Source organism: Podarcis erhardii (assembly GCF_964252035.2).
Source record: "Podarcis erhardii genome assembly, chromosome: 8".
NCBI classification, from domain to species: domain Eukaryota; kingdom Metazoa; phylum Chordata; class Lepidosauria; order Squamata; family Lacertidae; genus Podarcis; species Podarcis erhardii.
The window spans coordinates 55,312,462-55,338,420 of NC_138499.1; the positions used below are offsets into that span (position 1 = coordinate 55,312,462).

The window sequence follows — 25,959 nt, forward strand, 5'->3', positions numbered from 1 at the left end:
GTGTAAGCCAAAATAAAGTTCACATCCACAGAGACAATTCAGCAGATAGTCCCTGAAACCATTTTTAAGGACATATAAGCATTTAAATTGTAATTGCAGGCAGATCACTACTATCTGGGGATTTAAGGAGAAACTTATACAGAACCTAGAAATGGAAAAATGCAAAAGACTGAATGAAAACACTCGCCCAAAATGCAGAAGTTTAAGTCATAGGCTGACTTAAAGCATTTACAATTAATCTTCTGCTCTGTGATGGGTCAAACTGCTATTGCTGGGACTCAGGCTGCTTTAATCAAATATTACTGTGTGCATTCATACTACACACCTTTATAAACATGAGGAGTCCCATAATCACGAGGAGTCCCATAATTTTGTTTCTATGCTCCTGCTACTTATAAGTTGACTTTTAGTTTCAACTTCCTCACTTGGAAACAAAGAAAAACAAATGTGTTGTCCCACCTAGTTAGTGACTACAGCTGGATCTACTTTCCACCCATACTCAGTGGCTATGGTTCTTGTGCACCATATAAAGAGTCTGATCCACCACAGCTGCTATGCATGCCTTCAAAACAGTGTAGAACTGCTCCTGTTCAACCCAATCTTGGATCCATACCATTATTAGGTATCCCTCCTCCTTCAGGCTTCTGCCCCAAGGTGAGTGGGGGAACAGTTACCCTTGAGAAGGAGAATGGGATTTGTACTATACAGTCCGATGATCCCTGGAAGGAAAGGATGTTCCTGAGTATGTTGTAAGCATCTTTGCCAGTCAAGGCCTACTATTTTGTCTCTATCAACTCTTCCTTACCACCAATAACCCCTCACCCTTCTCAGTGATAATACCCCACAGGGTTGCCATATGCCCTCTTTTTTTCCAAGACATGTCCTCTTTTTCATGGGTATGTAAAATGAGAGTTGCCACAGTGACCCATAGTTAAAAGTAGAAGTCGGCAAATGTGTCCTCTTTTTTGCTTTTCAAAATATGGCAACCCTATGGGGCAGAGTCGGCTAGCAGTGTGGACAAGCCACATTATGAACTGCATCCAATTTCAGAATGATATGGACCCAACTCATAATGTGGGGAAGCTTTCTAGTTCCTCTTATGAATTTCTTGACTCTGAATTCACTTGTGCACAAAAACTGGACACACCTTTTTGATGGAGGCTGCTAGACTGGAGTGCTAAACAGAGTTGTCTTAGATGCAGCTGGATTTGGCAACCTGTAGTGCCAATGCAGAGGCACGTTTAATTGCCACTATTTACCATTGCTATGAGGTCCTTTTCAATCCCTGCTGAGATGCAGGTTGTTGGACTTATTAATAAGAAAGGTACTTGAAAGGTCTAAATGACTGATGCTCAGTCAAGTAATGATACATAATTAAGATTAGGTACCTTTTAACACCCTAATAAATTAGGTACCCTTAAACATCCTAGTCATGTGTGGACAGTTGAAAAATACCTAAGGGCAGACCTGGTATTTGGGGCAGGTGCTATAGATTAAATAACTAAAAGAACTTATAAAATAGCATAAATGATCAAATGCATATCCCTCTCAGAACAAACAATATTCCTCCATAAATCTACAAAACCTCCATAAATTCCCACTTATTCCTCCATAAATCTACAAAACCTACTGAATGCCATTCAATCCTTTGAAAGTTGCTGCACTGCAGTCTGATTGCAGTGCACAAATTAAAATAAACTTTAATATATATATATAATGAGATGGGGAAATACTTCAATACTAAACTTGACTGCAAATCTCCATTTTAGCCTCACAAATTAAACCAGATGATTTGACAAAAGGCATAATTGGTCCACAGCAATTAAGATTAGGAAAATCTTTCATGGAGGCACTTAATTGAATGCATGCTATTCTTTGGATCTCAGAATCCTTTGGCAAAACATTTTGCTTTAATAGACTGAAAGGGGGGAATTACTCCTGCAGATTGTGCCTTTTATAAAGGCAATGTTCAAAGGAAATAGGAACAGCATAAGTAGCAATCCAAAATATTTTTACTAGTAATGTTCAAATGCTATTCTGTTGAAATCATTTTAAAACAAACTAATGACATATTTCCACTTTTGTTGTATGGAGTGCATTAGTGCACTTATTCTACTATCAACAGCATAAAGGCATTAGGTAAACTCTAATAAGCCTACCAATAATCTGTTCACCAAGTGACTAAGCTTATTGTGTGCAACTTCCATCCTTCTTGCACACAATAAAGATGCTATAATGGAGAAAGCCAACATGTGGTGAAAAGTTTGAACCAACTTGGCTATTGTGTGATCATAATATTCCCTGCATGAAAAATATAGTTACATTATCCAACATTTTCATCATAAAAGGAAGATGATTACAGCTTTTTCAACCATTATAAGCCACTCTATAGCAATAAACAGAAATGGTGTGTATTAAAAAATGCACTGTAGAAAGCCAAGAATAAATTCAGAAAAAGTGCTGTTTTCTGTTTTTTAAAAAGGAAAGGAGAACACACATATTTCTATTTCCATTAAAACTATCTGTTTAAGTTATATCTCTCTACTTTGCCCAATTGGTTGGCCAATACACACACTGTTAGTCCAAGTGTGGTTTGTTTGAAAGTGCACCCAATAAAGTGACCACAGTCTCTTTTTTACCAACAAGCTACAAGTGAGGTCATGGTTTCTTATTAGTTTATGAATCATCACTTGTTTTTAACTATGGTTTGGAATTATGCATAAACACAACAGCCTTTTTCAATCATGGTTTGGCCACCACACCCCAGACACTTGCCAAAGTAGAAAGTACAAGGCAAAATCAACTGGAAAACAAACTAAGCTTTGGAGAAACAACCCATGCCTTGTTTGCTTGTTTGTGAGATAGTTCACAGTTTGCTGAGCAAACCATGGCTTTATGTTAAGTCTGAATACAGTCACTGCCTTAATATTAAAACCATGTTATGTCATTATATCACCAAATTCCACTCAGTATAAATACCAAAATATTTCCTCCAAAATAATTAGAGGTTATACTCACCAGGTGTAAAATTGTATTGTGCAGAAAATCCCAAAGATTCAAGTTCACCATCAGCAAAAAATTTAATCCACAGGAATCTACCACTGGATTTTATTTTGGGTGGGTTTTGTTGTCCACAGAAACGACCAATTATTGGGGAAAATCCAAAAGGTCCATCCCGCACTTCAATATGATCAAATTTACACTCCCACGAAGGCTCTATGGAATATTTTTCATCAAAGTGTAATTCAATACACTGTCTTGGGGCAGCTGAAATTTAAAATTAAAACAAAACCATTAGTTTTATAGTCTATGTTTGCTTTCAAGTGCAGAGTCTGTCTGTCAGCTATCTGACACAATATATTCTTAGGGTTTGTTTGGTTTTTAAGGAAAAGTATCTTAGTTTATGTTCAGAAGCTACAATGTTTGGAGTAGACAAAATACATTTCACATTATTAATTTGCAGGATCTGTTGATTTTCCTATGAAACTCTATTTTGTTTTTGTTTGTTTTGTTTTTTTAAACCCTACTGGATTTTATGTTCTAGGACAACACTTAGCATCTTATAATACAACCATCAGGAAACTAAGAACCTAAATCTTTGTGTACCCAAAGCTTTCTGTTCATGACCCTGTGCTTGCTTGAGCTCTTCTCATAACAGCAGAGCAACTTTTCTAGCGAGCTTTGACAAAGCAGAGGAGAGGCACCTGCTATAGGAAGTGGTCCTCGGAATTCCTGGTAAAGTTGAATGGAACTCTAAGCATAACCCTGGGCAATGATTCTACAGTTGTTGGCATCCACCTGTCTCAAGAGACAATGGAGTATGCCTCCGGGGATGATGTCAAACTGCTGCATTTCTAGCACTGAAGTGACACCCCCAGGACTCAAGCCTGGGCAGTGTGTATGTAGGTCCTGAGCTCCCCAGATGATGAGGCCCACCTCTTGGCCTTGCTGATGTGGTCCAAAGGAAAGCAAAGTAATACAATTGGCACCAGCTTGGCTGCAGAAGTTGTGAAAAGGAGATGTGCAAGGCACCATCCAACTGTCTTAGGGACTCCATTCTGGATTTGTGTAGGGTTTACTCCCTAGACTTTCTTCTCTCAAAGATATCCTGCAAGGCAGTGGAGGTTTAGGACCAGAGTTTTCTTTCTTCTAGATGGGCTACCATCTCAGGCTGAGTCCCATCTGCCTCTATAGTAGCGCTCCTAATAAAGAACAAGGGCAATGCTCATATATGAAGGCCTAGTCCTTCATTCTATTTAGCAACAGACATGCTGATACTTATGAATGAAAGAAAATGCTACCATAAAACAGACATGTACAAACAAAGCAATTTCCAAATCTGTTTTGTAATCTGCCACCCACCTGCCTGCCCAAATCTAGTAGTAACTGCCTCAGAAAGTGGCAAGTTGTACCTGTCTCTGTTGTGGGACATGCATGCAGGGAACAAGGTCTACTTGTTCAACAGGAATACCAGCTCCTTCTACACATACCCTAAATCTGTTCTGGGTTTAGAGGGCACAGGGGAAGGAGAAGGAGGGAAAGTCCCATTGCACAAGCAGATCTCATTCCACACATGCAACAATTTAGCTGTATCTTGCCCTATGTACATGGTTACCAAAGCACAGCACTGCTTTGGTGCAGAAATTTCTGAATCAATTATAATTTTCAGCATCTATTCTGACTTCCTAAATAATGAAGAATTGGAATTTCACTCCAGAAAGTTAAAGACAGATGTAATACAAAAAGAAAAAGCTCCAAGGATGTCTTCTCAGGGTATCTTTCAGGTATTTGCAGCCTGAATCATTTAGGGCTTTAATGTGAGCACATGAATTGGGCCCAGAAATCAACTGGCACTCAGTGCAGCTGTTTTAAAACAGGGGTTATATGAAATCTGAAGGGAACCCCAGACACCAATCTGGCTGCTGAGGTTTGGACCAGTAGAAGGTCCTAAGTCATCTCTAAGGGCAGCAGCCCCGTGTAGTATGTATTACACTAATTCATGGGTAGGCAAACTAAGGCCCAGGGGCCGGATCTGACCCAATCGCCTTCTAAATCTGGCCCATGGATGGTTCAGGAATCAGTGTGTTTTTACATGTGTAGAATGTGTCCTTATATTTAAAATGCATCTCTGGGTTATTTGTGGGGCATAGGAATTCATTCATTTTTTTCCCTTCAAAATATAGTCTGGCCCCCCACAAGGTCTGAGGGATAGTGGACCAGCCCCCTGCTGAAAAAGTTTGCTGACCCCTGTGACTAATCCAATTTGAAAGTTGCCAGAGCATGGAATACATTGCCCAGGTTATCTCTGTCCAGCAGTTGCCCCTGCTGACCAACCTTCTGGAGCTGAAAAAAATTCATTCCTAGCCACTGAGGCTACCTGAGTCTCCAGTGACTGTTGAATCCAAGAACCCTCCAAAACTGTGAATCTGCCCCTTCCAGGTGAATGAAATCCCATCCCAGGCAGGCCCTTGCTCTGCTTCCTAGACATGAGAATTTGGGACACATAACACCTATGTCTTTTCAGGATTCAGTTTATTGGTCTACATCCAACCCATCCCTGCTTCCAAGTGCTGGTCCAACACCTCAGCTGGTTCTCCTGATTCATTTGAAGCAGAGAGACAGATCTGGGGATCATCTGCATATTGATGACACTTCACTCCAAATCTCATAGTGACAGCTCCCAGAGGCTTCCTATAGATGTTAAATAGCATGGGGGACACCACAGGACAACTCCAATGGCACTGAACACTAGCATTCTATAGCTACTTTATGGAAACAGCCCTGGAGGTTGGAGGGGAACCACTGACCTACAACCCCCTGAGATGCTCCAAAAGGATACCATGGTCAACAGTATCAAAAGTCAATGAGGAGAATGAGTAGGGTCACACTCCCCCCTCCCAAATCTCCAAGGCAGTTTCAGTGCCATGATTGAAGCTAAACTTGTCTGAAGCTGGACTGCTACCTTGTCCACTGGGCAATAGATGTTTAACACTTATGGATCCAGGGAGGTCTTCCTGATCAGGGGGCATACCACCAACTACTTCGTGGTAAATGGTACTGACAATAGCAAAATGAATTAAGATACTGAAGCGCTAATTAATTATACACATTATGTAAATGTTTCACTTTAACTCCTAGAGCTGTTCAGGTTTCATCTTCTTCTATCTGTAACAACTACATTAACACCAGAACCCTACACATGTCCTCTCAGAAGTAAGCCCTGTTAAGTGAATCCAAAGTTAGTGTGAGTTGGACTACAGCTCACGAGGCTTAAAAAAATATAGATTAATATTATTTAAAAATTAATATATTACAGATTTTAACCCCTGCGTTTTATGGTTTACCCTGTAGGAATGTTTAAACTATACAGCCATTCACCTCATAGCCATGCTTTGGATTAACAAAATAGATTGAGCTCCGGAGAAGCACTATGTGATGGCTCAAAGGATTATTTAAGAGCTTCCTATGCCCTTTGCCAGAGAATGGGGTCACATGACAAATTAAAAACAAGAAACAGAATTAAATTCCCTGTTTTAGAAAACTTTATCTCTTCATCGCCTAAATCTAAAATAAAAGTTATCTTGCCAGAAAATCCAGCCAAAGTCTCTTTTCCAACAAAATGTGATTGAGCTAAGTATCCTTTTCTTTTCAGATGATTTTTGACTGTTTGTTTCCTGGTCTTCATTTTTCTATTTCTATTTCTATTTCTATTTCAATCTTCTGGTGTGCATGCAGGTGAATCCACAAGACAATACTTCAGGTTTTGTTGTTTTTAGTTGAGGCTCGGAAGCAGACTTATTTGAGGTCCCATCAGGAAAATTCTAACACAGCATGGATTTTGCACAAATGATCTGTAAGTTGTCATATGCCAAAAAGTGGTCACTTTTTAAAGATCTTGGAGTGCAAAATACATGTGTGGTATTCTACAGTAGACACAAACACAAAAATCACAGTTGATTCTAATCCTGTTGCCATCAGTGCAATGGACTAGAATTATGTTGCATTGATGGCAACAGCATTAGAATTCTAGCACTTCACCTTCACTGAATTGGAGACCCTGGGCACAAAATACACAAACAATTTACAGTGGTACCTCGGGATGCGAACGGGATCCGTTCCAGAGCCCTGTTTGCATCCTGAATGGAACGTAAGACATGACGGTGCATTTCGCTGCTTCTACACATGATGTCATTTTGACCACCTGTGCATGCGCAAGCAGCAAAACCCGGAAGTAATACGCTCCGTTACTTCCGGGTCGCCGCAGAGCAAAACCCGAAAGCCCTCAACCTGAAGCGTATTTATCCTGAGATATGACTGTCTTTATTTTTTACTCCATTTAAAGTGAGCAGGTACAGCATGAAAGATTGCATTTCGCCTTGCCAACACAACACAACTCAGTGGATGGCTACTCAAGATGTCTAAAACATTAACTTCAAGTTTACAGTGGCAGCTTATTTAATAAAACAGAAAATACCACAGTGTATACACCCTCAGCTGTGAGAGGACTACCAACATATGAACCAACTTTGACCCTGCACTCATCATCTCAGGCTGTTCTTCATGTGCCCCCTTCCATGAGAATTCTGGACAGTGGCAACACAAAAGTGAGCCGTTTTCCGTTGTGACTCCCTTTGCAGAATGCTTTTCCCAAAGGGGCTCACCAGTGCCATCACTCTATATTTTTAGAGGCAAAAACTTTCCTCTGTAACCAGGCTTTTGGCCTTTAACTATCTGTAGCTTTTATAAGTGGGGGTGGCACTTGGTCTTGGCAGTGGCGTAGCGTGGGGGGTGCAGAGGGGGCCGGCCGCACCGGGTGCAACATCTGGGGGTTAGGGAAATCCACGGGTTAGGGGGCGCAAATCCACGGGTTAGGGGGCGCAAATCCATGGGTTAGGGGGCGCAAATTACTTGCCTTGCCCCGGGTGCTGATAACCCACGCTACGCCACTGGGTCTTGGACTTCTTATGCTTCTCTCCTGGCCTTACAAAACCCACCAGACTATGCTGCCTGATCTGTCACAGATCAAGCACTTTCTAACTCTGGCCATGGCTGCACTCAGAGACCAGGCACTTTTAAAATCACAAGTTGGCTGCTCTAGCTGAAAGCTTAAGCAAGCAGTTTTCTTTTCTTTATTTAAGCAGTAGTTGAAAGAGCTGTCCAACTTTCCCTAGCTTGTCTCTCATAGGATCCTGCAGTTGCTACTGCAGTGGATGTCTCTGCTTGTAATACAACACTTGCAGTCCAGAATGATATTGAGCTGTTCATGTGCTAACAACCACAGAGGTTACAAAAGAACCAATTGTAATTGCACCTTACTTGCATTGTATCTTATTGTTGTTTCTCCATAACTTTGGTGAGAGAAAAGGAAGAAAGTAAGAGCTGCATGGCCTCAAACAGACATATTATTGGCTGATATAGTTTGCTGTGGCTGAGAAAGTCTATTTAAGTTCCATTGTTTTTTTTAGGGGTCAGGGGGCTGAGTTCTGTACCAAAAGTAAAAGCCTAAGATGCAAGGAAATGTTGCTACAAAATTTAAAGGCTATATAGTGCAGCCATTCTGTGATGAGCTTTTACTACTTGAACTCTTAGCAATCTTTTTAATTTAGGTTCTAATTACCTTTCTTCAAAGACTCCTAATAACATGGGAAAGACTGCTTAATGCTTGCATGTCTTGTCATCTTTTTCATCTAATTATCTTATACAAGTGCCATCTTGAGGTTTTACATCTGCTTAAAAAGGCTTTGGGTTCTAACTAGAAGCAGAGGAACAGTTGCAGTGAAATGGCCCCACACAATTAAGGCTTTAATTCTTACCAGCCTGTAATTTCATGTAGCTGACAGCTGAAGCTAAGCAAAAAATCTGTTTCAGTTTAACAGAATGTCTGGAAAGGAGAGATTGATCTAAAAATCTCCCCTTCATAAATGTGAGCTGGTTCCCTACTAATGGATTGGAATAATCCTTGATATCTCCAGTTGCTCAGCAATTGAACAGAGGAAGCTAGGGTCATTTTTCTTTCAAACGGATATTCTCTGCTGGCTTTGAAGAATGCATTACGAATACAAGGAATGTGAATGGAATTAGTGAATATTATTACTCAAGCAGATAATTATATAGATGTGCTTTGGAACAGCAAAATATCATTGCTCTTCAACACAGATAGTGTTACAAAGGAAGAAGAAAAATGTTATTAGCTTTACAAAAATGGAGATGGTCTTCAATGGAATGCTGCTGCAAATTTTGCATGGCTTATAGTACATCAAGCCCAATAAATCAAGTTCATCCACATTATAGAAATGTGCAGAGTGGAAGGTTTAATTTGTGACTGCTACTGCTGTTTTAAAGCATTCACTGTTTATGATAACAAGCAAGAATTTAAGTGGAAAAGAATGACCAAGCATACATAAAATATTCTGAATGATACAACCCTACATTTCTTTCCCCTTTTTTGTAGGAAAAATGTCCACTGCACATGTTAGATATTTTTCCTAGTATAACTAAGATGCTTTCTGTCTAGAAGCATCAAAGGCCTGTATCACACAGACACATGTGGCTGCAGCTCCCTGTTGGTACACTTGGTGGCAAACCTGTATATGCTGCCAAGAACTGTGTAAAATTGCCCTGAGTCTAGGCATATTATGTATTTCACAGAAGACACATTCACTGTTATTGCAACATAAAACCCCAGCCACATTCAGCATTCAGTATTGGCCTTAATACCACACTATTTATGGGAAATGATAACTTCCATTCAATTACCATCTTGCAGTTTGTGTATCGCACAGTTTTTCTTTCAGGAATATTTCTAAACACACACACACACACACACACACACACACACACACACATATGCCACCAGACCTTCATCTAATAAGATCAATGCAATGCTGTCCATTGGGCTTTATATAAGATGAATATGAAATTATATATCCTAATTTACCCTAGTCATCTGAGGAATGTTCATGGTGTACTCAAAAATCTGCATTAAAAGAAGTAAAATGTCAAGTGCACTATTTAACCAAAGGAAGGGGTAAATAATGATAATAATGATGATAATTACTAGAGTTGAAGCAGGGGTATGAGATATGGTTTCTAAATTGTTCATGCTCTCTAGTCTGTCTAATACAGGTTCAAGTTCTAAAGTGTGTGAATGGTAACTTTCAGAATGAAAAAAACGGTCCTTGATTATTGGGCTTGGCAAAGTCAAAGGGTAAAATAAGGTACTCGTCAAATCATGGAACTTGGACTTTAAATATGGAAACTGATGTCTCCCAATCACAGCTCAAGGGTGACTGGAGATGCTGTGACTGGAGATGCTGGGTGACTGGAGTGACTGGAGATGCTGTGCATGCCAAAATGGAATTTTGGAATGTCATGGTGGACAAGTCTGTCAGTGCCTTTTGGCCACAGAAGCTAAAACTGCAACCTCTTATGTTTCAAACAACAGCCTACCTCTAACTACAGATTAACACCAAATCTTAGATAGAACTGTTAGTCCCTTCATGTGACCTGAAATCTCTTTCAGGCCACTGCGGTTAAACAAAATTGGGTGCCAGATGGACAACTGGTCTTATGCAGCACTGCAATTATTGCACTGTATACAATATCTCACCCTTGATCTAAGTATTTCCCTATACCCAAGACTCCCATTACAGAAGAAACATAGATTAATCACTACTTGGTATTCTTTTTTTGTCTGTTTATAAAACTTTACTTCCTCCAGGCATAAATATCTAGGTAATCATATGATCTTCATCTCCACTGAAGCAAGCTGAAGGCTTTCAGATTCTTCTTTTAAAACGGTCTCAGCCTGAGGGCCTACTGATTAGTTTCTTATATTCTGAAACTTAAAACCCTGGCAGTCACTCATGTTTATTATATAGAAAGATATTAAAACTTACATATTGCCTCAGCTTTCCTGATGACGTGTAAAGCATACAAATCTTACATCATATCTCATGCAGACAGTTTATTATTGAGCTATTCATGATACATTTTCTTAAATTTAAGTTTAAATACATGTCATTAATTTAATGATGGTTGACTTATTTATGTTGTTTGATTTTAATTGTATGGCTTCTTTTTTGGAAACCATCTTATGAAGGCCATAAATGGTGGCTTACCTTAAAGAAAGAATTATAACATAGGAAAGCTGAATTAGCAGTTGTTTCATTTTGTCTACAGGATTTTGAAAATTTTTGAACAATGTGGGGACTTGGACAATAGGCATCAGGAATGATCCGTGTTCTCAGAATTCATTCTAACATTTGTTAATACTTCTGTTTTCCCAATTCACCTAGTTCTGTTAATCTATTTGTAGATCACTATAATCAGTCATTTCCAGATTGGCCCCAGGAAATAAGAGATACTCTTCTTACAAACAGTGATACTCTTTCTTTTCTTTTTTAAAAGCAATTTATATTGATAAACTAGCATTTTAGACTCATTTTTTTTTTAATCTGTCAATAAGGCAACAAGAGAGATGGGAAAGACTAGTAAGTATATTGCCATGCCATGTATCACCTACTGGCAATGAAGTATAGCAGCTGTTACTCTCAGTGTTTTTATTTTAGCAGTACTCTCTGTTGGCCAAAAGAGAGTGAGTAACAGATTGGAAGCTGCCATTGCATGGTACTATGTGCCCTTGACTGTGTAAATTGTTTGAATGTGGCAGTTTCCAGTACTCTCTTTCTATCTTCAGGCAGAGAAAGAAAGACAAAGCTGAGACAAAGCCAACAGCTGCCATAATATAGATTTTCTTTTCTTTTCTAATTGGCTGTGAAAGCATAGTAATGATCGAGGTCCAAGAAGATGGCTATTTTCCTCTACCAACAAACCCCCTCCTGCTTTATTAAGTCTTTAATTAAAAATAAATACCACCAAAGCACTGCTTTTTTGGCAACACAGGCCTGTGTGTATCTCAGAAGCATGTGTGTACTCACTGTACTATCTGTGTGTGTACTCAGAAGTAAGCCCAATTGCATTCAATGGGACCTGCTCTTGGGTATGTATAGGATTGCAGCCACATTTGACCAAACTGTCATTATCCAAAGGTAGATATTACAGAAGAAGATACATTAATTATGAAAAAAGGGTAATTTAAGAATGAAGGACTTGGGTAATCACCTTCTATAATGTAGACACACTCTCTCTCAGGAGGATATTTGTTGGGGTAATTTGGAGAAGTGAAGATGCCTCCTTCTGGGTATTTTGTCCACGTTCCACACTGTACTGTCTTTTGTCCTTCTGACGTGGTTTGCTTTTCTGGTGGGGAAAAGATTACAATAATGATAGCAGATGTAGCTTACACCTTAGTTCTGGTTTTTTTTATATATATATACGTAAATAAATACCATGGTTCCTATTACCATCTTGTTCATTTTTTAGTCTATGGCAGTTTTCCACCACAGCCACAGGTGAATATGCTTAGAAACTCAGCTGTCAAATATATGTGCCATAGGATCTCCCTTCACAAGAATTACATAAGCAGGTGGGAGAAGAAGCATTCTAGAACCCAAGGCTCTGGTGAAGGTTACAATGGGCACAATATTGTTGCATGCCGCCCCAATCTCCAAGCAGTGCAAGATTCCAGGGGTTCTAGGTGCTTACCCAGAATTTGTGTTTCCTTCAGAATGAGTCACAGTGGAGACTGCGGTGTCTTTATAATATATGGTTTATACACATATATACAATCTGAACCTATGATGGAGAGCTTCACAGCATTAACACCCCAAAAGGGTCTTGTTTCTCCCGCAGCCACAGCCTTGGATTCAAACAATTCTCTGACTCTTTATTCAGCTTGCTGCTTTGCTTCTAGCCCACATCACTCCAAACTCTCTGCCTTCAACTCTAGCCTTGTCTTTCTAACTATTTGTGAGTTGAGAGTGGGCCCCCTACCCATTCATTTTTCATCTGGCACACAAGACCTTTCCTCTGTTCCTCTTAATGGCCCATCAACCAGACCAAACACCTCATCAGGAAGCTAGCCTGGCTTATATTTTAATACTTATTGGATCCAGGGGTTAAAAGGGTCTAAGCATAATGTGCCCCCCCCCCAAAAAATCATAACAATACATTTAAAGAAGAGGAAAAGAATTGCATGGAGATTCTTACTCCCTTTCCTATATTCCATCTCACAAAATACATCCTTTGCATAGGAGACATGCTCCAGAGTTGCTGCCTATAATGGTGAAAATGAACTCATTAGATAGACAGGGAGACTTTTCCATAGACAGCAATGGATACTGGAATAACAGAGTATTTCAACTATTCATTCATTTTTCTTTGTATTTAACAAAATGTAATTACTGTTTGATTGTAAAACAACAACAACAACAAGCCTCTAAGTTTACAAAAATATAAAATTAAAAATTAAAATCATTGTGTTTTAAAAAAGAAGAAGTCAAAAACACTTTTTTAAAAGTACGGTAATTGTGCTCCAATTTCTTGGGCTGGATCGGGAGGGACTGTGAGACTTACTGACTTTCAAGCTGCATTTATGAAGAAAATCTTGTGATTTCTATTAATCTGTCCTGAGTTGCTTTTTCCTCTCTGTTCTGTATTCAGAGGACTGTGTTTGCCTGAGCCTTAGCCTGGACTAAGGATTCTGAGCCCCTGTGTTCTGATTCAATACATGATATGCAATCACAGAACATTTCAGGATTTGGGCCTCTGCATTGGTCTTTAAACTGCGAGTCATGATTCGCAGCTTGGGAGTTTAGACAGCCAATCACGTTGTGAGTGTGAGTGGCCCAGGCCTTCAGAAATGTATACAAGCAGTTGCTTTGCCCTGTGGTTCATTCTGTTAGTTCGATAAAGGTTCTTGCTGTTATCGCTGTGTACTTCACTCTCTCTCTGCGTAACTCAGTTTATCCCTTCAGGGCAACATGGACTATCCCATCTAAAAGGCACAGGATGATGGTAGCACGATATGTTTGTGTGCAATGGTACTTGTGAAAGAGTTATGTTGGAATGCTGCAATAAGTAGATGCATAAGTAAGTAAAAGAATTTTGGTTAGACTTGGGGCTTTGCGCATCCCAGCAACTGCTCACATTGGGTAGAAATCCTGCTAGACAGGAACATTTCTGTATCGTACAACCGTTAGACTAGGGCCTAAGAAACTAAGATTCAGATTCCCACTCAGACAAGAAACTCATTTGGGTGACGATGGGCCAATCATTGCCTCTCAGCCTATCCTACCTCACAGAAGCATTGTGAGGATAAAATGGGGAAAGGGAGACCCGCACATACCACCATTGTTTTTTCAAGCGAAGTGGGATACAAATGAATAAAATGGGAGAGTGGAGGTGAAAGGGTAGTGTTTTAGTTTGAAATTTTTAAGATAACATTTTAGTTTCCTGTTGATTATGTTGCTTTGAATGTATACTTTATATTTAACTTTCTTCAGTAATGTTTTGTTCTGGATTGTTTTATTTGATGTTTTAATGTGTTGTAAGCTGCTTTGAGATTTTTCTTCTTCTTCTTAAAAGTATAAAGCACTATAGAAATGAAACAAATAACAACAGTAATAATTTAAGAATAGATCACTAATTACAAGTATTTTTAGAGAGCTCTCAGAAAAATCTCCCGCATTCCCTACCATCACCTGAAAATTCTAAATTGGCAAACAGTGTTGAATACACTATATTAGATTGATATAAGATTGGACTACAATGGACTGTTATTTTTTTATTATACCTGACTATGAATAGATTTAAATTTAAAGAACACTCTCTGTTCTTGTGGAGATGCTGAATTTGTATTTCCAAGTCAGACAAGAACTCTTATGGATGTAATACTCACTTTATATTTGAGGTGGACAATACAAGCCTTCCAGGTTACAAGCCAGGAAACATGAATTTTAGTGACATCATAAGTTGTACCTTGTACTTGGGGACAGGGCTACGTTGCTTTCTGCATTTTTCAGATCTGTGATTCACTGATTTTATAAATGTAGCCACCACAGATTTACTTTGTCCAGGTATTTTATGGCTATCAGCTAATCATTTCCTTTTCTTTTCCTTTCTTAAAAGGTGCTCTTGTTTCTTCCTGTGTCCTGGACTTTCCTTACTTCAGACCAGCATTAAATAATCTGATCAGTATGGCCACTATCCATACTATCTGTAAATAAGGAATCTTGTTTACTACGTTTTTAATTATTATTTAAGCCTTAAGTAGGCCTAAGTTTTTTTGTTTTTGTTTTGAAGTTCCATAATCATTTTTAGTTGTCAAGGATGCAAATATTAAAAGAAAATCACTAAGCTGAATAAAAACATAAACATAAACCCAGTTTATGCCTTAAAGGCTTGAATAATTTAAAATACTCTAGATAATGGAAATATTCTCCATAAAAAACATACCTGCTCCTTTTTTTGTTGCCCCAGCCCAATGTAGGATGATAAAACTTGCTACAACTGAAAAAAATAAAGAAATATATTAGTTATAATAATAGATTTGTAACAGCAATCAAAAGAGCTACAGCGTTTTACAAATAATAAAGAAAGAGCAATTTCTGTATATCTGTCTTGTAGTTGTGCTTGGCTATGTGATCTGATTTTTGGATATGAACAGTGTTGAAGATCAAAAGGCACATTGGTGACAGGAACACAATTTAATACTCTTTGATTGAACTGGGTATTAATTTAGATAGAAGTTCCTCATAGTTGTATGCACACTAGAAACCATTACTATTGGTGTTACTTAGATATGACATTCCACTTGCTACAAAGACACAATAATTGACTGAATTATCTTATTTGGTCTACTTAAGCCAAACCAAGTTATTAGCATCTGTTTGGTTCACAAACAGGTGAACTGGTATACTACAGTAAATTCTCCAGTGACCTCTGTCTTTCAGTATAATTTTGTTAAATATTATGGTTTTGTCAACATGGTCTATTCTTGGTCTGTTTTTGTAATTGGTCTGTCCACAGGGGAGGCTCCTCTGTTGGGCAAAGTGGCGCATAACCCTTCCAAGAGCCCCCCAAAATCTCCAGAGCCATAGTCCAGCCTTTCTCTTGTCACCCACAGTGATTATTAATACTGAGGGGCTTCTTAAATGCTTCTGCCCATCTCTGCTTAGACAATCAAAATACCGTATTTTTCACTCTATAAGACGCACCAGACCACAAGACTGGAGGAGGAAAACAAGAAAAAAATTATTCTGAATCTCAGAAGCCAGAACAGCAAGAGGGATCGCTGTGCAGTGAAAGCAGCAATCCGTCTTGCTTTTCTGGCTTCTGGGATAGATGTGCAGCCTGCATTTGCTCCATAAGATGCACACACATTTCCCCTTACTTTTTAGGAGGAAAAAAGTGAGTCTTATAGAGCAAAATATATGGTAGTCACTACTAGATGGTGACACCCCTGTAACAAGCAATTCTGTCCCAAAGAAATGGCTTGGGTAGGATGGTGGATTGCATTCCTGCCTTTTTTCCTATGAGTGCTCAGGCCCTGTCCCTCCCAGCCCACTCCTTTCTTTCAGTATTTCCTACCCACAGCCTTTTCACTCCCATCCTGACTCAAAATTCAGTTAAAGCTAAAAAGTGCATTTCAGACTCTTTTCATGTTGTCCTGTGTTATGTATAGCATCTGTATGTTGACATGTATATTCTTGGGAAAGTATTAACCTGACGTCTACTTTTAACAATGTTTTAAATTGCACATTAATGATGCTTTGATTTTAATGCACATTTTTAGCTGTTGTGTTTTGCTTGTGAGAAATCCAGAGAACTCCTGTTTGGGGAGGTGATGTCAATAAATCAACTCTGTTTACCTTGGAGTAAACTCCATTGAATGTAACAGGACTTATTTCAGAGTAAATATGGTTAGGATTGCACCTTAAGGCAGCCACCAAAACCCATAGAATTGACTTGTCCATGCTGCAACCTGCCCATGACCAACTTTTCTGGGTTGAACCAATTCATTATTCTCCTCTTACATATTCTATCCTCACAAACCTGAGACATAGGCTGACAGTGAATAGCCAAAGTTCACCCAGGGAGCTTCATTGATGAGGAATGACTTTAACCCTGGTCTCCTGCACCCTTAGTCCATTTAAAAGCCCTCCATAATCTGGAAAGAAGGCAAAGAAGTGAAAAAAAATGGAGTAAGGGGGAACCTTTTTCCATAATGCTGAAAATTTAGAAAGGACCTTGTTAACAGTCCTATGTGGCACCTTTAAGACTAACCTGAGGATTCAGTCCTATCTGGTAGCCATCCCTATAGAATTTAGTGCTGCTGACTTCTGAGTAGTGTGTGGTTATTGTGACATTAACCCACACAAGAAATTGTGACAGCAGGAACCTTCTAAAACCAGTGTTAAACACTTTTCAGTTTAGTTAGGTATTAAGGACTTACACAACTGCAATCCTTTTGTGTCTACACCTTTGCAAGGTAGGAGGATGGGAAGAAAACCAGAACAACTTGTCTCTGCCCATGTGACCTCCTTTGTCTCACTCATGTGACCATATTGGCCCCACCTACATGACCTCCTTGGCCACAGCATGCTCCACCAGGTTCAGTAGCTAACTCTACTACTGCTCAGTTCTCAAAAAGTTTGTTGTGTTGCGACTGGTGTTTTGTAAGTGCTGTTGGAACTATTTTGGTAGCTTGCCTTGTACCTCGGCTAATAAGTGAGAGATCATTTGTGGAGTGTGCCAGTAATATAACTGACTAGACTAAAACATGGACCACAGGAATTCAGTTGTTTTCTGTTAATTAAATATTGTTAGAAGCCTGCTTAACTTGCGGTATTGTGAGCTTAGACGTGTGAATAAGGCCAAGCTGGTTTCCAGCCAGTCCTCAAAGCATGCCTCCAGCAGAAATCCTGTTTAGTGGGGTTTGTACTGGCAGAGCACTTTGGGATCAGAAGCTGACTCAGCAGAGAAAATACTTTGAGATAATGAGGACTTAATAAGAAGGAAGAGCATAACCACCATTTCTGTAAGCCGCAGCATCTGCTGCTGTTACTCCATACTTAAGAATGCATTCAGTTTACTGAATATCATTTGCATGAGCAATTTGCAAATGATACTTGGAAGTTTTTGTTTCTTATATAAATCTTGCATGATTGTCAACATACTTTTCCTTCAGAGATGGATTGCTGCAATGCATGAGGCTCAGTAAACCTTCAGAGCTGTTACCATTTGAAACATGAGCACAATGAAGTTACCCATTTACTCATGTGTATTTTATGTGCAAAGAAATAAGAAATTGATTCTGTGCTTATTGAAGGCACTACACAGTATGTCTTTTCTAGATAAGGCTTCACATATTTGTGAATCAGTGCAGCTGCAATTTGAGGGCTTGAAAAATTGGTCACTCTACGGTGCATTTAGCACATTTAGTTCTCCACAACCCCTATTACAAGCAAGGTGGTAATCATGTGATGGCGTAGTTAATTGTTGTTATATTTGATGAACAAAGACTAGGAGATGTACTTGTTTCTTCAAGGTCACCCAATGAGCAAATTTAACAAAGCCTCCATCAGTCAGGCCATATCAATTCTACTGCCTCCAAGCTAGTGGACATTTGGATAAAATGAGAAGAAACTACTGAAGATGCACATTAACCTGAGCACTCATTCATCCTTTGTGGGTACCAAGAAGCATTGCTAGACATGCTTTAGGAAGAATCAAACTTTGGTTTAAATAAATCAGATAAAATATTAATTGTACCTGCCCTGCTCATACAGACACACTAGTTTCTAGAGTCTTGATGTGCTGAGTCTTGATGGAGCACCTTTCCATCCTTTCTTCCATCTCTGCACTGTTCCAGTCAAGATGCATGTGTGCCCATACACTTCTAGAGCCCAAAACCTTTATCTTAAGATACACATATCTTAGACCAGAGAAACTATATTTCACATTTGTCACATGGATGCCACTAACAATGATGGCTTCAATCTTAAGATAAATTAACTTACTGAACATCACAGAAAGAAAGTTTTTCATTGCCTCTTCTCCCCTGCAGCCACCTGCAATCCACCCCCCATAAAAAAAACCTCTCTGCAGGGTTGGAGGCCCTTTCTGAATAATATTGGGGCATCAGCTATGTTAGCAGTTCAAAATGTAGTCAAACCTCATTTTACGCAGTGTGGGGTTGTCCTACGGGTTCCAATTTAAAAGCAGTACTGTGATTTTCATAACGATTCAGCAGAAACAAGAGAGCTTATATATATTCTCTGTCTGTCTGTCTGTCTGTCTGTCTGTCTCTCACACACATACACAGATGAATATGTCCATCCCTGCCCCCCTCCCCGCTCTCCTCCCCAAAAAAACACTTAGATGAATAGTGTTTGGCAGAGGAATGCTCAGCCTGGAAAAGTCTCACACAGGAGTTGAAACCTTATACATAGTTTCAAGACAACATTTGGAGATGTCACACTGAAGAAACAGTCAGTGCACTGGCTACAAGAAGGAGACCTGAACTCAGGCCTCTGTTCATTCACAAAGCTCACTTGGTGATCTTGGACCTGAGTTCCTTGGAGGCAGGGCAGGATAAAAAATGTAATTAATAAATATTAACAACTTGGCAGTTTCACATACCTCGTCCAACCAACTTCAGACTATGCCTTGAAACTGCATGCTAAATGGCTGCAGAGGTGAGAAGGATGTCAGGGGACTATGTAGCCAATAAGTGCCCATGACATCACTCCGAATTGCAGTGGTCCTGCTAGATGGCGAAGTCTGTGTTCATTTAGTAGCTATATAGGTAGATAGTTTGCCTTTTGATATAATGTGTGACATCCTTGAAAGAGAAGCACTGCCTTCAGGTGGCATAGCTGGATTCCATGTCACAAAGGTTAGTTAGCACTCTAGGATAACCTAGCAGCAAGGCCAATTCATAACTCTGTAAGACATGGGCAAAACTCTTCATTTAGCCGATGTGTAATTTCAAGCACATATCTTTTGCTGCCTTGGAGCCCCAAAACACTTTTTAGAAATTCTGTGGCAAAGGAATTGCTTCATGGCATTTTAGAAACTTATGTGACCTGCTGGAGGCCACAGAACAAGGGGAGGGGTAAAATAGGGACTATATTCCAGTTGCATTGTTCTAATACTGTAGTTGAAAACATTTGTTCCAGCATGCCTGACATAACTCCAAAGAGGTCAGAATGGAATGCATATGCCAAGTTACTCAAAAAGTTTTACATGATTTCTAATAATATAGGAAAATGAAGGCATAATTCTTAGCAGTGTGCAAAACATTTTCATTTCCCTAAGCAACACTTTTTGGTCATGTACAGCCAGTGATGTTCCAAAAATTCCAGAAAAGTAAGGAACAGTGCTGTTCTTGGAAGAAGATATTTTGAAGAATGCATTGTGAATTGGTGGCTTTAAAGTGAATTGGTGGCTTTAACAGAGAGAGTGCGTGCAATGCCATATAATACAAATGCATTATGTCCTGTGCCCTCTCATGCATGCTTAACACCATTCATTAACATGAATTGGGATGGATACCCCAATTCTAATTGCAGTTAGTCACCAATCATTTTAATAGACTTCCACATAAAATACCAATGACTGAGTCCTGAGTTTAACTACATCAGATGTTGTGGCCTTGCACCCTGATCCAAAACCTCATGAACTTGGTCATTAAGTCTGCATGGAATCACAACCTCAGTTAGTTCTGGAAATCAACTCCTGAAAAATATAAAACTGAAGGCTATCATACAGTTATTTCCACCTACATCTGGAAAATGGGCATAATGGTGATTTACTGTTGCAGGCACAATAAAAGGAACACTCACATCCTATTAAATTTAATGGCAGAATTTTCTTTGATTCTAATCAAATGGAGCTAGATAGCACAAACCCATTTGCACATTAAAAAGTACTGTAGATGTTATGCATTCCTATTAGCTACTAGGCAACTGAACGCTAACAACTTGGCTGTGGTTATACATAACTGATTTTTTAAATTAATTCCATTCACATGATTAGAAATGTACTAATACAAAATCTATCTTCCCTTCTTTTGATTACTTTTTCTATGGCCTCCATCAAAAAGGCAAGCTGTGCAGCAAATGGGGAAAGGGACAGTCTGCTATCTTGACACAGAAGTCCCATTCATTGAGTGTTAAAAGAGGTACAACAAGAGTTGTTCTCATTGGGTCATCCTTGTCACTATTTCCCCACATTCCACACCGCTCAGGAAGCTTAGATTTTGTGTGTGCAGTTTGTGTAGACTCCAAGTGCCTTCCTGCTCGTTATTTAGATATAACTTAAGTCAATTTAAGACATGAACAGGGCAAATAAACAGAAGACAAAGGAAAGTTCCCTGGCCATTACTAATGTTCCAAACTATTTTGATACTTCACAAAGAAAACAGGTATCAGAGGCATTTTACACAATGTTTGTGGGCACACTCACATAAGATTAAATTGGCTTAAATCCTAGTAGTTGGTCTCAACTGCGTGCCCTCTGTATGTCAATACATGCATGCCCTCCACTTTTGTACTATTCTCTCTTTTTAAAAAAGCCCAAACTGTCCACTATTAATGAATTGTGTGTATGTGTGTGGAACCACTCATCTCCCTTCCATTACTGTAACTTTTGCTTAACTGCAATGTGCTTAACACAATGCGCACACAATAACAACTTTTTTTAAAAAAAATAAAAATCCATTTAGTGAAATAAGTCCAAGAAAGATTGCTGCTCCAAAACTGGGTGAATCAACAATCACCAACTTGATTCCAAATACTTGGATTTCATCCTTCCGTGATGATGATGACTACAACAACTACTGTCCGAATTCAGTACTGGCACTAATTCCTAGTAATTACAGTAATCAATGAGTTTATACTTCGGATTAATGCTGATGTCCTAGAACTGGCACAGAAGATGGATGTGTCATTTTGGTTTGGTCAAAATCGCAGCATCAAACCTGAAATGGGGCTGAAGAGTTAGAAAATGTAGAGGGCTCTGGACCCATTTACATGGAAGTAAGCTCCACTGATTTCAGTGAGACTTATTTCCAAGTTAATGATTTAGGACTGCAGCCAGACTGGTAAACGTCTAATCTCTGCCCCTACACAATTACGTGGTTAAGTCCCATCGATTCCAGTGCTGCTGACTTCTACCGTAAGGGAGCTTACCGCGGCCTGAAACCTCAATAGCTCAAGGAGGGGTGGGGGCAGGTAAAGAGAGTTTTGCAGGGCATCCTTCTTTCTCCCCCCCCCCTCTTTCTTTTACGCATGACTTTGAAAGCTACAAGCTCTAGGATTGGAACCTCCTGAACTCCATCCTAGTCAAAACAAACAAATCTTCAGCAGCTACATTTTAAAAAATTATTTATATTTTTTTAATGCGGGGGGGGGAGCGGAGGAGGAAAAGGAGGGGAGTATTTACACCTACGCCATTAAGCTTTCCGCACCTGATTCCTCTACTAGTTGGGTCACACACCATGCTCTCTCTGCCCAAGAAGGTGGCAGCGGAGGCCAATGTGGGCAGCGGGCAGCGCAGGGCACTGTTGGCCCAGAGGGATCCGGAGGAGATCTACTTACTGTGAAACAAGCTGCGCCCATGGATCATGTCTGTTCCTTACACAAGGGGCTTCGATCTCCACTAATTCCATTTAGAGACGAGAGGGCTTCCTGCGGTGGGAAGAGGAGGGAGACCCGAGCAGCAGCCTGAAGCCCACGCGCGCTTCGCGCTGAACCCAAGTGGATCAGCGCCCCCGTCTCTCCAGCTCTTTCTCTCCTTTCCCCTCTCACCGTCGTCTGGCGATGATCAGCCCCCCATCTCCATCCCCTGGCTCCGGAGCGGCCAGCATCGGATCCTAGCAGCAGTAGGAGCAGCAGCAACCACCACAGGGAGTCTGCATAACTGGCCGAGAAGGGCAAGGCGGGGAAGGGAGAGCAAGAGCCCTCGACGCACAAGCTCCACTTCCAGAGATCGCAGTCCACCACCGGCAGGAGCCACTAGGCTCGAGAAAGTGAAGGCTGGGGGGGGCGGGGAGGGTTCGTCTCCTCTCCTCCTTTCCAGGCTCCCCCCCTTTAATCACCAGTTTCATACAACACCAAAAGCAGCCCCAAGTATTTCCTGGAGAATTTCGAGGCCAACCTTTCCCGGCCCTGGAGGTTCTTTTGATGCATCGAAGGGGGGGTGAGCGATGGGTCCGTCATCAGTTCCTCGATCTCGCTTCTCGGACGGGCAAGGTGGTGGGAGAGACACCCAAAGAGGGGAGAGGCTAGAGTTGAGGGGAAGGCAGCAAAAGGGGGTAGAGGGTGGAGGGGGGTGGAGGAAGAAAGAGTCACCCAAGGAGGGGCTTAAGGATCTCTGCGCGCCATTCAGTTACAGCCGAAGTCTTTCCAAACCGGCCAAGTCCATTTTGCCTCCCTTGCGACGCAGGATCAAGCCGGAGCGGAGGGTTGGAAGAAGCCCATCGCTCAGCAGCAGCAGGGCAGGAAGAGAGGAGGAAGGAAAGGAAAGTCGGCCGGGGGAGGGGGGTGTCCTCTTCAACAGTCCAGGACAATAATCTGGGTGTGTGTGTTTTTCCCCTAGAGGTCCTCCTAAGTGGCGAGGGGAGAAGAGAAGCCAGGAGAGTCGCGGAGATTAAAAAGAAAAAGAAGAGGGGGCGCCTCCTCTCTGGTCGCCCTTTAACTTGTGCCTTGCTCGTCACCACCACCACCTTCTGCTGCTGCTTCCCCCTTTGCCAATTTAGACCAGGAGTCTTCCTGCCAGCCGCAGTCCCTCCATTTGCAAGCGCGCAGGATGCTGTCCGGGGGTGAGGATGGCTGGGGGATGGGTGGGTGGGTGGGTGGAAGCTGCAATAAAAGTTTCGCTGTGGATCCTCTGGCGGCTGATCGCGCGCTTGCCTCTTCCCCTCACTCCAGAGATAGGCGAGGAGGGGTCCTCTCTCCTACCCGCTTAGGTAGGCGCCTTTCCCCTCCGCCGCCGCCTCTTCCCCATCAAGGCAGCACCATCCCAAAGACGGCGAGCGCGCTCCGGCAGCAGTAGCAGGAGGAGATGCTGGTCAAGGGTGAGAAAGGAGGCGGCGGGGGGAAGGGGGCATCTAGAGACCTAGTGCGGGAGCTGGAAGGGGACAGAGATGTCCTCCCCCCCCGGCAGGGCCCAACTTCCTTCTTTCTGGCTCCTGCCAGCGGCTCCCACAGCTGCTGCCAAGGGCAAAGTCCGTAGTACCAGCTTCTTTCACACACAAGGATTTCCCAGCCGGCAGACGCCGCTGCCGCCGCTGCTTCCTTCTCGATCTCCCTCTCCCACTGGCAAAGGCATCCACCCAGGAAGAAGAGGGAGGCGGGAGAAGAGAGAGGTGACTGAAAATAAAATCGTTTGATAGTTAAGGAGCAGAAGGGAGGGGGAACCATGCACCCCCTTTCGACCTCCTCCTCCTCCTCCGGCTGCTGCAGCTCCTCCTCCTCCAACACCTGCTGCTTCCAAAGCTGATGCAGAGAAGGGGAAGAGTCTCTCTTCCGTTCTAGATGCCACAAAGAGAGGATGGGGGTCCTAAGCGCGGGAGACAACCTGCAAAGCAAGCCCTGTTTGGGCGCGGGGGGGGGGGTGGACTTGAGGCAAACAAACCAGGGGGCCTTTCCAAGCCCTCTTTCCCCTCCAGTAAATGCTTCCGACTGCACTTCTGGTTGCAAAGGGCTCCGCGGCGCCTGCAACCTAAATCTTCCTGCTGAAGTAGTAAGCGCTGCGGATTTCTATGGGCGCTTACGCCCAAGTAGGGGGATCTCAGCCGAAATCGGGCAGCTTGCTTTGGAAGAGGACTTGATGCCAAGAAAGACCCAGGTTCAGATGACTGCTTTTTCTTTTTAATTTAAACTGGTTCCCAACTGGTGTCAGTTTCCCAAAACAACATGGATTTCCTGCAAGCGACTTTTCTGAGCAAAAAGAACGGTTGTCTTCTACTCCAAGAAGCCCAAGGAGTGGTGTGTGGTCCCTCGAGAACAGAAAGGAGGTTCTCAGCTAGGAGAAAGAGACAGTCGGCTGCAAAATATAGAGATCCTTTCCCTTGTCCCTCGCGCCATTGAAAAGACGTCGATTTGGACAGTCACATCTCATGCATGCTTTGACTCAAAAGTCAGACTCCAAAGCCCGATCCATAATAACCAGTAGCCTTGAAAGAAGAAGGGACAGCGGCCCCATCCACTCTAAACGTTCCTGATCTTATAGACACTTATATTCAGAAGCCCCTGTTAACTTATATGCATGCTAGGATTGCACCGTGCAGGTGCACTCGGAAATAAGTTCCACTGGGTTCAATTATGGGGCTTACTTCCACTCAAAGGTAGCAGCCAAAATCGGATGTCACTTCCGTTAGACAGTTGTATATACATAAAGAAGTCGAGAAGTGTTAAAAAAAAATAATGGTGCTCACTCCAGAGTACATTGAGATCCGGCTTGCTTTTGTTTTCCCCCATACACGTTCCAAGTACCAGGTGGACTCATCCCATATGTAGCCATGAGCCATACACTTACAAGCCGCAGAGTTTTAAGGATCCACGCTGTCAGCAATAAAGTTCCTGGTACATGAGGACTGTGAAGTCATCTTGGCAGATGGCATCATTTTTCCTTCCTTTTCCTTCCCGAAGTAGAGGTCTCAAGCCGGCTCTGCAGCAAATGTCTCCTTCCACGATACTTTCTTTTCTTTTTTGATCGCGTTCAGCTTGCCTCCTGTGGTTTGCCGTATTAATCTTATAGCTATCAATTAAACCAGGAGTAAAAGTGCTGCCTTAATCTTTCGCCCCCCACCCCCAAATTTAGGGTATGCCTGAGTGACGGTTCACTCATTCCGGAAGATCAACTGTCTCCCCCCACAGTTGTGCAGCGTCTCTCTCTCCTCCCCACCCGCTTCAGCAGCCCCCGCAAAAGACACAAGCAACAACACGGATCAAGCAGAGGAGCCAGAAGGCTCAGGTTGTAGCAAACGCTGTGGAGCGGGGAGGGAGAGAGATTGACAACACCTTCTGCAGGGCAATGCAGACAACCTAT

At 41.5% G+C, this 25,959-nt stretch overlaps 1 protein-coding gene and 1 long non-coding RNA gene across 4 annotated transcripts in view; one reads left to right on the plus strand and one right to left on the minus strand.

Annotated features, from left to right (window-relative positions):
• Positions 1-25,928, minus strand: part of NETO1 (neuropilin and tolloid like 1) — a 102,239-nt gene extending 76,311 nt beyond the window's left edge. The window contains exons 1-4 of one of the 3 annotated variants that reach the window (XR_014159827.1): positions 22,506-25,922; positions 15,358-15,411; positions 12,124-12,261; positions 3,019-3,267 (exon numbers count right to left, since the gene is read on the minus strand). Coding sequence is in view for 2 of the 3 variants with exons in the window: in XM_081875107.1 (XP_081731233.1) it covers positions 3,019-3,267; positions 12,124-12,261; positions 15,358-15,411; positions 22,506-22,533 (469 nt within the window). In the remaining variant the exon portion in view is untranslated. Of the gene's footprint in view, positions 1-3,018; positions 3,268-12,123; positions 12,262-15,357; positions 15,412-22,505 lie in introns of all 3 variants that reach the window. The other 2 variants (XM_081875107.1, XM_081875108.1) reach the window with 2 other exon arrangements.
• The window catches only part of LOC309349310, a 349,787-nt gene that overhangs the window by 103,492 nt on the left and 220,336 nt on the right, over positions 1-25,959 (plus strand). The gene's annotated exons all lie outside the window — the stretch shown is intronic.